The 12,950-nt window shown below is 44.3% G+C and overlaps 1 protein-coding gene across 3 annotated transcripts in view; it reads left to right on the top strand.

Annotated features, from left to right (window-relative positions):
• The window catches only part of smg7 (SMG7 nonsense mediated mRNA decay factor), a 37,834-nt gene that overhangs the window by 9,071 nt on the left and 15,813 nt on the right, over positions 1 to 12,950 (top strand). For all 3 annotated transcript variants that reach the window (XM_056292558.1, XM_056292557.1, XM_056292559.1), the window contains exons 9-13: positions 1,150 to 1,312; positions 2,605 to 2,764; positions 8,549 to 8,619; positions 9,543 to 9,603; positions 11,520 to 11,639. In XM_056292558.1, coding sequence (XP_056148533.1) covers positions 1,150 to 1,312; positions 2,605 to 2,764; positions 8,549 to 8,619; positions 9,543 to 9,603; positions 11,520 to 11,639 — 575 coding nt within the window. The remainder of the gene's footprint in view (positions 1 to 1,149; positions 1,313 to 2,604; positions 2,765 to 8,548; positions 8,620 to 9,542; positions 9,604 to 11,519; positions 11,640 to 12,950) is intronic.

Here is a 12,950-nt window from a genome sequence, read left to right as displayed (position 1 = left end):
GCCTCCTACCAAGATAAAGTCCATGATTGTGTAAACCTTCTGGCCTGTCAATTTCATTTGACTTTGAACAGTGATCCAAAACTTAACCAGCCCTCGTCACTCTGGCGCTGTTTACACCTGGCATTAACACGCGTCTCGGGTGATCTGATCACAAGTGCACAGCTCTAAGTACAGGTGTCAATGCAACCAAGACGCATTGAGGACACACTGAGATCCGATTGCTCAGACCACATTCGGAGGTGGTCTGGGCCGCATATGGCCACATTCTTTTAGCGGTGTGGACACTGAAGGACCGCCTACTCAAATGACGTTCTCTGTGTAAGCAGAAGTACGTACTCATCCATGCGCCTACGGCATCATATTAAAGTGCGAAACAACTTTGTCCAAGACGTCTGAAAATTTAGACAAGCCCATAGAGATATATTACGAGTGCATCAAACATCTTGGGCGATTTGATTTGCCTGGAACAGGCCAAGGAATAGACCCAGTCTGTATTGTTTTGATTTTGCCCGCATGCCACGCTACTTCTTCTTTGTCTTAATCTTTTTCTTCGTCTTTTTCGTCTTCGTCTTTTAATTTCTGGCAGACTATGCACAGGAAGTGCATTGCTTCCTCCCGCCGGTTAAAAACAACAATGCAGTATGGGCGTCTGGGTAGCGTGGCGGTCTGTTCTTTTGCCTGCCAACACGGGGATCCCCGGTTTGAATCCCTGTGTTACCTCCGGCTTGGTGGGCATCCCTACAGACACAATTGGCCGTGTCTGCAGGTGGGAAGCCGGATATGGGTATGTGTCCTGGTCGCCGCACTAGTGTCTCCTCTGGTTGGTTGGGGCGCCTGTTCGGGGGGAACTGGGAGGAACAATGTGATCCTCCCACGCACTACATCCCCCTGGTGAAACTCCTCACTGTCAGGTGAAAAGAAGCGGCTGGCGACTCCACATGTATAGGAGGAGGCATGTGGTTGTCCGCGGCCCTCCCTGGATCGGCAGAGGGGGTGGAGGGGTGTGTGGAGGGGGTGTTTAAACTGTTAGTTCTTAAATAACTTTTAAATCAGCTATCGTAGATTGGACTCTGATTTGATTTCTTGTTTCTGTGTTGTATCTTCATTTCCTGGAGATGACCTTTCACATCTGATGCTATTCTCCTGCAGAGGCTGATCCTGCAGAAGGCCTTCAGCTCCCAGCAGCTTGTCCACATCACCGTCATCAACCTGTTTGAGCTGCACCATCTCAGAGACCTCACTGCTGACGGTGGCCATCAGAGCTACAGCAGCGAGGAGCAGATCAGCTGGTTTCAGCTCCTGGGCCTGTTTAGTACGAAGTGCACACACCCCTCGCTCCTTAACATGACATCAGTCATTTGGTCCTAGCTTCAAAACATTACAAAATGAGTCATGTAGTGTTATGACTAGACTGTATTATTGATGCCAATACTAGTATTGGACAGTGGGCCAGGCTAAAGTGTACTATAAGTATCGGAGATTTTATTCAAGACTAAAATGCCAAAAGCCATGAGTAACGTCATAAATAAAAGATAAATTGCTTGATTAATTTCATTTTGCACATATGGAAGCCTGTATTTCTTTAATGGTGGGGGTATAAAACTGATTCTTTTTCAATTGTTTTGCCCTGTGACCCCAAGCGCATGGTCTAAGGGTTAGGGTTAGGATAATGGATCGGCTCTGTACTCAGTATCGGCTGATACCAATTCTGAGTCATACTCAGAATTGGTATCAGCAGTGAAAAGGCGATGTCAGTGCATCCCTTATTATTAACTACATAGTCCTTCATGATCAGTTGTATAGTCATTCCTAACAGCATGCTCTCATTATTGCTATGTTGTCAGCCATGTCTGACTAGGTTCATAACACTACGTAGTGTTCGTCTGTCTCTGGTTATTCAGTAGAGTGTATGATCATAGGCTCTTGCTCTGGTTTGCATGTGATGATGTGTTAGATGTGGTGCAGACATTTTCAGCTGTGGAATAGTCAGGTTACATTCGTGAACGGGACGCCAAACTGCTAAGATAAAGAGTGGAGACCAATAGGTTATGATGATAATGATAGAAAGACATACGGGATGTTGGTCCTTTAGTTCTGACTGAGAATCAGACTGGCAGATGTTGGTATGTATATTATTCAGTCATGTAACTGCATCTTAGATTCCATCATTAGGCCTTCAGCTGAACCTGCTGTCCAGATAGACTTGCACTGAGACCAACAGCTGAGCAAGTGGCCATTCTGAGACTATTTTACATACAGATTAATGCAGATTAAGTCAGTAGGTTAAAGATGTGAGCCACAGCACTGAAACAATACCAGTTAAGAGTTTGATTTCATGACACCATGTATCCATTCTGGGGAAAACTGAAACTTACCATGAGTATTGAAATGCAAATGCAGCCAGTTATATTACTACCTGAAATGTTTTTTATGAGTTCTCGACATAACTGTGAACCTCCATGAGGCAATGTCTGACTATCATTTTATCAAAGTACTATTCACAGCTCACCAGATGGTTATGAATATGGCTGTAGACTGTGGAGGTTTTGGTGGTGTTCTTGTTGTACGGCAGTAGTTAAAATTTGTCCTGTTGATCTCCTGTAGTGTCTTTTTTGGGGGTGATGTGCAGCAGAGCTCTGCTCAACCAGAAGCGAGGGGAGGAGATCATGGGAGAATGTCCCCTGCCGGCCATCAAGGTGTCCCTGGACTGGCTCCGCCTGAGGCCCAGCGTTTTCCATGAGGCCGCTGTAGACAACCGGCAGTAGTAAGTAAACTTTAACTGACAGTGTTGTTTTTCCAAACGGCTGTGTTTTTGGAGTGCAGGAAGGGACACTTTAGCATCAGTGTCTTTATGCATGCTCAGTAATCCAGGTAAGAAAACACAGAAAGTTGAATCAGTTCATCTGGACATGACATTTATTGAGAGAGAAATGTTTCATCACTCATCTAAGTGACCTCTTCAGTCTCAACTGACTGCAAGTATCCCCACTCTTGATTGTTGGTGTTTACCATAAACCAACACATACCGATCAGTACTTAAGGTTTGACTCTCATCATCCACTGGCGCACAAACTAGGGAGTCATCAGGACGCTGTACCACCGAGCTGACAACGTCCCCACCGACACAGCGGCCGGGGAAGGGGAGAAATCCCACATTAAACAGGCCCTGGTTAAATGTGGTTACCCTAACTGGGCGTTTGTCAAAGCCAGGAAGATGCCCAAACAGTGCACCAACCGATTGAAGAGAGGAGAAGAACAACAGCTGCCTAAGTGTAAACTAGTGGTGATTCTGTATGTGGCAGGAGTGTCAGAACAGTTGAGATGCGTATTTTCCAAACACTGCGTCTCAGTTACTTTCAAACCCCAAAACACACTTTGCCAGAAGTTGGTCCACCCCAAGGATTGGGTCTCCCAGCACAAACAGATCAAAATAGTGTACTAGGGCTGTCAATGAATATTCCAAGTTCAAATATATAACTGAATTGTAAAAAAAAAACAAAACAAAAAACATTCGAGTGTGAAAATTAATATTTTTTGTGAAAAAAAGCGCACTACTGTGGCTGTCTGCCTCGCGAACTCTTGCGAGGGCCTTGGCTGCTGCACTGAATACGCTCCTAGATCGCCACCTTGCCGTGGTGGGGACGCTTGCGTGTACCAATAATCCCAAGAGCTATGCAATCCTGTTGGTTCCTGGTAGGGTCGCCCAAGGAGGATAGGTCAAAGTGGAGTTTCCAGATGAATCGTGATGCAACAAAGACCTCAATGGGTGGTCCTCAATTGTCTTGGTTCTCCATGCCATTGGACTCTGGCCACCCCCTGCCAAGGACCATGTTGCTGTTGCAGGCGCATCAGCCACTACACGTGAAAAGGTGTAATGCACAAGTGTCCTCCCATTATGCGGCTCCAGGATTGGCCTCTACACCCACCTGAGGAACCCAGAGGGAGGACAGTCATACTCGATCCCTAGTGACCGCTGATGATGATGATACGCTGCATGATGGACAGGAGTCACAGAATGTCACTTTCATTGGTTGAAAATGAAGTTTAGGTTAAGCTGAAATGAGCGAATAATTCAACAACAACCGAGTGGTAAAGATGGCAGAGCATTCACAACCCCAACTTGGCCGCAGAGAGAGTAATTTTCATTCCGAACAATCTAAAAAGCCCCATTTGGAAATACTTCGGATTTTGGTCAGAAAACGGAAAAATTGTGGAACCTCGAGATAAAGTCGTGTGTAAGCTACTGTTAGCTTACCATTCCACCTCTAGTTAGCCTGAGGGCACATCTCGAAAATATGCACCCAAATTAGCATGGCCTGATGTCCAGAGCTCCACCCAAACAACCGCGTCTCGACTCATATTTTACGCTGCCCACCACAAGCTCGCTATCTGCAGCACTGCAAGAGGCTTGCATGAAGAAGCTTACTTTGTTCATATGCAAGGACATGAGGCTGACCAGTATAGTGGATGGGCTGGGCTTTAGAGAAATCTCTCGACAATTGGAACCAAGGTACCAAGGTATCCCTAGCCATGGAAAAATCACCAATAGAATCGTAGAAATCTACAGCAGCACCTCAGACAAAATAAAGGAATTACTCAAAGACAAAGATGTAGCTCTTACCATGGATGGGTGGACCTCCCTAGCAACAGCATCATAGCATCCGTCATAGCAACGGCCCACTGGTTTTCAGACAGTTGGGAAATGCACGACTACCTCCTCAAAACAATAGAGCTTAGGGAAAGCCACAATGCAGAGATTGTTGGCGAATTCATTCAAGACATCTTGAACGTCTGTGGCATAAATAGGGAAACTGTGACTGCCATTACAACAGACAATGCTGTCGTACAGACAGTTTACATCAATGCAGTGGAGCAACATCTTGAAATGGTGAATATACCATGTGTGGCACACACCATCAACCTGGCTGTGTGTAAAGGGCTTGGGGTCGGAGCCATTGAAACCGAAAGAGGCGGCATCCCATTTCAACAAATCTACCGCCCACAGATACCTCCTTCAGGAGAAACACCAACTTTTGGGATTGAAAGCAAGAGAAACTGATTAACACCTGTCAGACGCGATGGAACAGTACATGTGATATGATTTGCCGGACGTTGGAGCAGCAAGCAGCTGTCTGCTGTCCTTCGAGAAAAAAACTGTCTAGAACGGAGCTGACTGCAAGCAAATGCCTTGCCTATGGGCACTTAATGCTGATCTAAAATGAGCCTTTAAAAATAGGCAGGATGGTAGCCCTGGTTTTAGCTTAAGGTAATATTGTTAACTTTTGTGAATGTTAATAGGCTGGACAAATGCAAACCTTTCCTAAAATTAATGCATATTTATTTACTATGGGTACAAGAGGTTCTTAAACCTTTCAAAGTGGCAACAGAAGCAATGTCGACTGACAAATATCCAACTGCATCGGCTATACTGCCTTTAAAACATTTTCTGCTCTCTCAGCTGGGCAAGTAAACGCCAGGCGAACCAGAATCAGCTGCTTTGACAGAAATACAGACAAAGATCATCACCGATCTGGAGAAGTGGTATCGCCAGGAAAAGGGTGCATTTATGTTGCTGAACAAAGCTAGTTACCTGGATCCACACTTCCATTGCCTTGTTCATTTTAACGAGGAACAAAAACAGGAGGTGCAAGTGGCTATACTGGACAAACTTGGGATTAGCAAACTGCTGAGAAAACTGCTCTAACAGCTATGGGGTGGGATCTCTTCGGAGACACGTATTGTACTGACCAGAACAACACTGCTGCTTGAAAAAGTATGAACTAGAGTCTCCAATACCTGCCTGACAAAATCCTCTCATGTGGTGGAAAACCACGGGCTGCTGGAGATACCCTCGCATCGCCCACATAGCAAGGAAATAGCTTGTCGTCCCTGGATCCTCAGTGCATTCTGAACCTGTCTTTTCCTCCGCTGGGAATATAGTGAATAAAAAGAGATCGGCACCGTCCTCTTCAAATGTGGACTGTCTTGTGTTGTTGGCAAATAACCTGTAGGCCTTCAGGCCTGACAGTGACAGTGAAATAAAAAGGCCTGACAGTCAGTGAAAATGCTGAACTAGTTAAGGCAGTTTTACCTTTTTTCTTGTTTGAGGCTAGCATTTTGGGAGATCTAGTGTCAAGAATGTAAGTCGCCTGCTTCTCTGTTTTTAATAGCACTTTATCGTAAATGATCCCTCATGGTAAAACTTCTTTGTCACGTTTCTCGGAATTGCGTGCCTTAATTTTCCATCCATTATTCCAACCACTTATCCTGCTCTCAGGGATGCTGGAGCCTATCCCGGCAGTCATTGGGCGGCAGGTGGGGAGACACCCTGGACAGGCTGCCACACACACACACACACACACACACACACACACACACACACACACACACACACTCATACTAGGGGCAGTTTAGTACGGCCGATTCACCTGACCTGCATGTCCTTGGACTGTGGGAGGAAACCGGAGCACCCGGAGGAAACCCACACAGACACGGGGAGAACATGCAAACTCCACACAGAGTACGACCCGAGATGACCCCCAAGGTTGGACTACCCCGGGGCTCGAACCCAGGACCTTATTGCTGTGAGACGACTGCGCTAACCACTGCGCCACCGTGCCGCCCTACTGTGCCACCCTTAATTTTAATAGTTTATTTAAGTAATTTTAAGTTGCCTGCCTAAAGTTTATTTAAACAAAAACATTACAAAAGTGTAGGCTACTGTACTGACTGAGTAGATATTGAATAATAAGCACAGACGCTTCATGCGCTGCAGGTGCCCAATGTTTATTATTTCTAGTTTCATATAAAGGAAAAGACAATTGTTGTTCCGTTTTTCACAGCACAGCTTGCTCAGTGCGTTGAATGTCCGTTCTATATACCGTAAAACTTGAATTAGTAGCCCGTACTTTTATTTACTTCAATCATTTGAATACAACCGGCCTATATTTGGGACAGGAGTTGGGACATTTAATTCCCTCGCACAAAATTCTTGCGCAGCAAAGAGGAAAAAAATACTATCAAATTGTGTATTTAAACCAGTATGAATATTACCTAATTAGGACATCGAATAACACATCAATTATGAGTTGTTCATCTCGTTGTGAGAGACAGTGCATTCTCATTTCTCACTCTAGCACCAACCACAGCACACAGAGGGGGGGGGGGGGTCTGTGGTCTTTAAATGAAGGTTTACGGTGTAGGACATTGTTTTATTTGTTTTGTAATGTGTAGGTATGTGGATCTTCTAAAAGACATGTTTACATTGAAATCTCTTGTATTGGTTTGCCCTCTTATGGACATAATATGCAAAAATATATTCCAATTAGTTCGAACCTGTGTGTTTTTTTAGAAGGAATAATCGACCGTCATTTTTGGCCAATTTTGATAGCCTTATAATGTAAAGTGCTGGGAGGACTGCTGTGAATTGTACATCGGGGAAACCAAACACACTGACCAAGAGGATGGCACAACACAGGAGAGCTAACACTACAGGTCAGGACTCCACAGTCTACACCATCTACAGGCCAGTGGCCACTCTTTCAAGGATGAGGATGTGCACATCTTTGATAGGGAGGAACGCTGGTTTGAACAGGGAGTCAAAGAGGCAATCTATGTGAAGAGGGAACAACCATCCCTGAACTGGGGGGGGGGGGGGGGGGGCTAAGAGTACATCTGTCACCATCTTATAATGCTGTGATTGCAACTATTCTCCAATCCTCTGTGACTAGTACACTTGGCCATGGTAACTCTAGTTAATGGTCACACCAATTTGCATATGATATGGTTATGCCACTGTATTGTTTATAAGGGTGGGGATACCTGCAGTCAGGTGAGACTGAAGAAGTCACTTAGATGATGATGAAATGAAACCTTTCTCTCTCAATAAATGTTGTGTCCAGATGACCTGATTCATCTTTCTGTGCTTTGGCATAAGTGTTGGTTTCATTGATGAAAACTACTGAAAATGTCAAAAACAACCTTGTCTAAATAAACATTCACCCTAACAGGGATTTGGATTTGGGAAAAAAGGACAATCAGGCGGGCATGATTGAACTTGTTCTTAACACCGTAAGCCAGTGTGATAATCTCATGAAGCAGACTACAGTGAAAAATTTCATCCAGGACCTGACAAAAAGGAGACAGTAACTATAATAGCAACTATAATATAAATTGAATTGAATTGAATAATGTTAATATAATGCTACTAGAAATTCCCCAGTACAACTGCAGTCTTCTGCTTTGACAGTAGTAATCAAGTCCAAATAAAGCCAGCATAGACTGATACTGATTTGCTCTTTATTGCTTGAAAATAAAAACCATTTCAAATTGTGTTAGATCGGATCAAAAAAATACATCAATTATTTCCAAAGATATCAGTTATATCCAGGATGTATTTTTATTTTGTTATTAAACCTTTGTTTAACCAGGAAGTCCCTTGAGATTGAAAATTTCTTTCCCGAGGGACAATTTGTCAAGACAGCACCCTAGTTACAGTTTAAATAGATCCCCACACATATACACACATGCATCTCTGTCTCCTCTCCAGCATCTGGCCCTGGCTGGCAGCCATTCTGAACCGCTTCCAGCCTAAAGAAGAAGATGTTTCCTGCCCCTCAGGTAGGATATGCAGCTTCTCAGATGCTGTTTGTATCTCATAATGTATAAAAGTGTGTGTGGGTAGCTGGTTGATGTTTGGCCATGTTGTTTGTCCGTGTATTTACAGGTCTCATTTTGCAATATGTAATTATTTGGTACTACTACTACTTTCGGCTGCTCCCGTTAGGGGTCGCCACAGCGGATCATCCGTTTCCATTTCTTCCTGTCTTCTGCATCTTCCTCTGTCCTACCAGCCACCTGCATGTCTTCCCTCACCACATCCATAAACCTCCTCTTTGGCCTTCCTCTTTTCCTCTTCCCTGGCAGCGTCCTTCTCCCAATATACACAGCATCTCTCCTTCACACACGCCAAGCCATCTCAGTCTTGCCTCTCTTGCTTTGTCTCCAAACCGTCCAACTTGAGCGGTCCCTGTAATCGTTCCTAATCCCGTCCTTCTTCGTCACTCCCAGTGAAAATCTGAACATCTTCAACTCTGCCACCTCCAGCGCCACCTCCTGTCTTTTCGTCAGTGCCACTGTCTCCAAACCATACAACATAGCTGATCTCACAACCATCTTCCCTTTAACTCTTGCTGGTACCCTTCTGTCACAAATCACTCCTGACGCTCTTCTCCACCCTGCCTGCACTCTGTTCTTCACCTCTCTCCTGCACTCCCCGTTACTTTGGACAGTTGACCCCAAGTATTTAAAAAATATGTAATTATTTGGTAAAGCCAGTAAAAAGTGGTTTGTTGGATTTGACTGTAGGACTGATTGTGTGATGTGTTATTGATAGGAAAAACATTTGTAGCTTTTGAAAAAATTGTAGTTTTTGCAAGCTGCTTGAGAATCAGGTTTTCCTGGTATTGAAGTTTTCCATCTGTCTGTGTCTTTGAATTTCTTTCTTTTTTTTCTACGTCTTGTCTTTTCTGCACGTGTCCCAGTGACACCTCTGCCAGAGGAGTTTGAGCTACAGGGATTCTTGGCCCTGAGACCAGCTCTGAGGTAAACACACAACCTTTATGCTCAAGTTATATATTCTGAATATATGATATATAGCACTTTTCCTAACAATGTTACAAAGTGCTTAAAAAAGAAAAAAAATCAGACAAGGCAAAAAGAGAATAAGACCAAAGGACTTGAGCAAAGAGGAGCTAACAACAATAAATGAATAAGACCAAATTAGTAGGAATCTAATTAGGATGCCTCCTGGGCGCCTTCCTTTGGAGGTTTACCAGGCACGGCCACCTGGGAGGAGACCCGGGGGTAGACCCAGAACTTGCTGGAGGGACTACATGTCCAATCTGGCCTGGAAACACCTTAGGATCCCCCAGGAGGAGCTGGAGGGCATTGTTGGGGAGAGGGACGCCTGGAGTGCCCTACTTAGCTTGCTCCACCGCGACCCAACCCTAGAAAAGTGGCTGAAGATGAGATGAGAAGTAGTAGTAAAAATAAACCATTATTAATAAATGAAAACAAATATCAAGCATTTCCAAAAGTTATCACAAAGAGAAAGTTTTAAAAAGAGATTCAAAAGAAGCTAGAGACTTAGTTTGTCTGAGTTCAGTAGGAAGAGAGTTCCATATTGTGGGGGCTCTAACAGCAAAAGACCAATCACCCTTTGTGACAAACCATGACCTGGGAATAACCAGCAGGGCTCCATCTGCGGATCGTAAAGTTCGAGAGGGCGTATACCAGGTCAGTAAATCAGAGATGTATTTAGGAGCAAGATTATTTAAGGCCTTCAAAATCTGAAAGGGAGCCAGTGCAAGGAGGCAAGTACAGGTGTGATGTGGTCATGCCTCTTTGTCTCATTAATGAGTTGAGCAGCGGCGTTTTGTACCAACTGCAGTCAGTGGAGGGAGCCCTGGCTAATACCCGAATAAAGTGCGTTGCAATAATCAAGCTGAGAATAGATAAAAACATGTACAACTTTTTGTAGATCAGCAAATGTTGAAAATGATCTGATTTTAGAGATTATCTTGAGCTGGATAAAACATGACTGAACAACATTTTTGACTTGATTATCAAAACAGAGGTTGGCATCGAATATTACCCCTAGATTCCTAGCAGCCTGCGTCAGACTATTTGACAGATCACCAAGATTAGTTCCAAAAGGGCTGATGGAATTTGGGGGACCAAATACAATGAACTCAAGATTTATCATTAAATTTAAGAAAATTTTGGGACATTCAGGATTTAATATCAGAGAGGCAAGTTGTGAGATTTGCTAGGCTGCTAGGATCTGTGAGTTTTAGTGGCATGTATAACTGAGTGTCTGCTAGCATGAAAATGGTAAAATGCACTATGATTTTGAATAACCTGGCCAAGAGCCAGCATGCATGTAGAAAACAGAAGGGGGCCAAGAACTGAGCCTTGAGGGACGCCACAACTCAACCGATTCATCGAGGAAGTACAATGTTACAATTTCATTTAGCAGACACTTTTATCCAAAGTGGCTTACATCTGAGTTAATACAAAACAAGCAAGGATCTAGTCAGGGGACAACAGTGCAAGTAAGTGTAAAAAAAAAACTAGATTCAAGTCTGATAGGCCATGGGTGTCAACAGCCAGTGCACAAAGCCAATGCACAGGGTAACAGTAGTTACCCAGAACAATAGAAAATGTTCTGTTGGAGCGGTATGAGCGTAATAAAGTAAGAGCTGAGCCCTTGATGACTACACAAGTAGGCCAAGTAGTATTACTCACAATTCCTGTAGAAGAGAAAAGTACTGTTAATAATTTATTTTTCCCCAGGTTTCAAATTACATTTTAACATTAAATCATGTTCTTCAGTTCCAGTACAGATTAAATACCACTGTAATTTCAGAAAATTTCAGTTAGTGTGATATGGTCTAGTTGACAGTCACATTAGAGAATAATTGTGTTAAGTTGTTAATGTATTTTCTTATGTATTTCAGATCTCTAGACTTCACTAAGGGTCACCAGGGGATCCTGGTGGACAGGGAGGGTCTCCCGGTCCACGCCCGCCACCAGAGGCTCATAAGCCTGGGGAAGTGGGTGGCAGACAGTCAGCCTGGGTGGGTGATCCTCCATCGCTGACCTGGCTTTAAAGATTGTGTTTGTTTTTTTTCCTCTCTTTTCTGTTTCACATGACCAGTTTTATTATAATTTATGGACATCACATGTACAAACTGGACATTTCAAGTTGATACTCATATTTTGATTCAATATATAAAAAGTTTTATAGGGTCCATGGTGATGTAGCGGTCTAGGTATCGTCTTTGTGTTGATGCACTTCCCCACTGGGGACCGGGGTTCGTGCCCCAGTCTCATCGGATCCGACTATGGCCGGACTTGGTGAAGCATCAATAATTGGCTGCGCTGTCTTCGGCAGGGGGGTGGAGTCGGCTTGTGTTCGTCACATGAATGTGTCTCTGTGTGTGTCGGAAAAAGCAGTGGTTCGGCCTGGATTCAACTTGTCACGAGAGTGGCGAGGCGTCTCCTTCGAGACTGCCGGCTGCAGAGATGCAGTTGGCGAACACATGCAGTACAAGGGTGGGAGTTTGAACTGAAATAGGGATCGATTGGCCACTAAATTGGGAGAAAAAGGGAAAAATCAGAAATAAATGTATGAAAAGTTTTATTATTGATACAGCTCAGAACTATTGACATCGCAACATTGACAACAGGTCAGTCTCTTTCTTTGCCTGACCAATTCCAATAAAGTAGATTCCAATAAATTCCAATTCCAATAAATCAAGAGTGGCAAAAAGGTGCGACTCTGAAACGTTGAAAAACAGGTTTTCTGCCAGTGACCCATCATCAGTCTGGAGGGGTCTGAAAGACATTACCAACTACAAGAGACCACTACACCCCCCCCCCACACACACACACACACACACTCACACTGCAGGGACCATCAACTGACTGACAACCTAAATGGGTTTTATTGTAGGCTTGAAAGGCAAGCTTTCACACCCCTCACCCTCTCAAGCCACAATACACAATCACCTGCACTCCCTGCCGGCCACTCTCCTGTCACCCTCCTGTCTTAAAGTCAGTGCTGACCAGCTGGCCCCCATTTCCACACTGATCTTCAACAGATCACTGGAGCTGCGTGAAGTTTCCTCCTGCTTCAAGAGCTCCACTGTCATCCTGGTCCCCAAGAATCCCTTTATCACAGGATTAAATGACTACAGGCCCATTGCCCTAACGTCTGTGGTCATGAAATCCTTCGGGAGACTGGTGTTGGCCCACCTGAAGGAAATCACAGGCCCCCTGCTCGACCCCCTGCAGTTTGCCTACTGAGCAAACAGGTCAGTGGATGATGCAGTCAACATTGGCTTGCACTACATCTTTCAACACCTCGACTCCCCAGGGACATATGC

The sequence above is a fragment of the Lampris incognitus genome, chromosome 14, assembly GCF_029633865.1.
Source record: "Lampris incognitus isolate fLamInc1 chromosome 14, fLamInc1.hap2, whole genome shotgun sequence".
Classification (NCBI taxonomy): domain Eukaryota; kingdom Metazoa; phylum Chordata; class Actinopteri; order Lampriformes; family Lampridae; genus Lampris; species Lampris incognitus.
The sequence above is the reverse complement of the archived record's forward strand: the minus strand, read 5'-3'. Positions and strand labels throughout refer to the sequence as shown.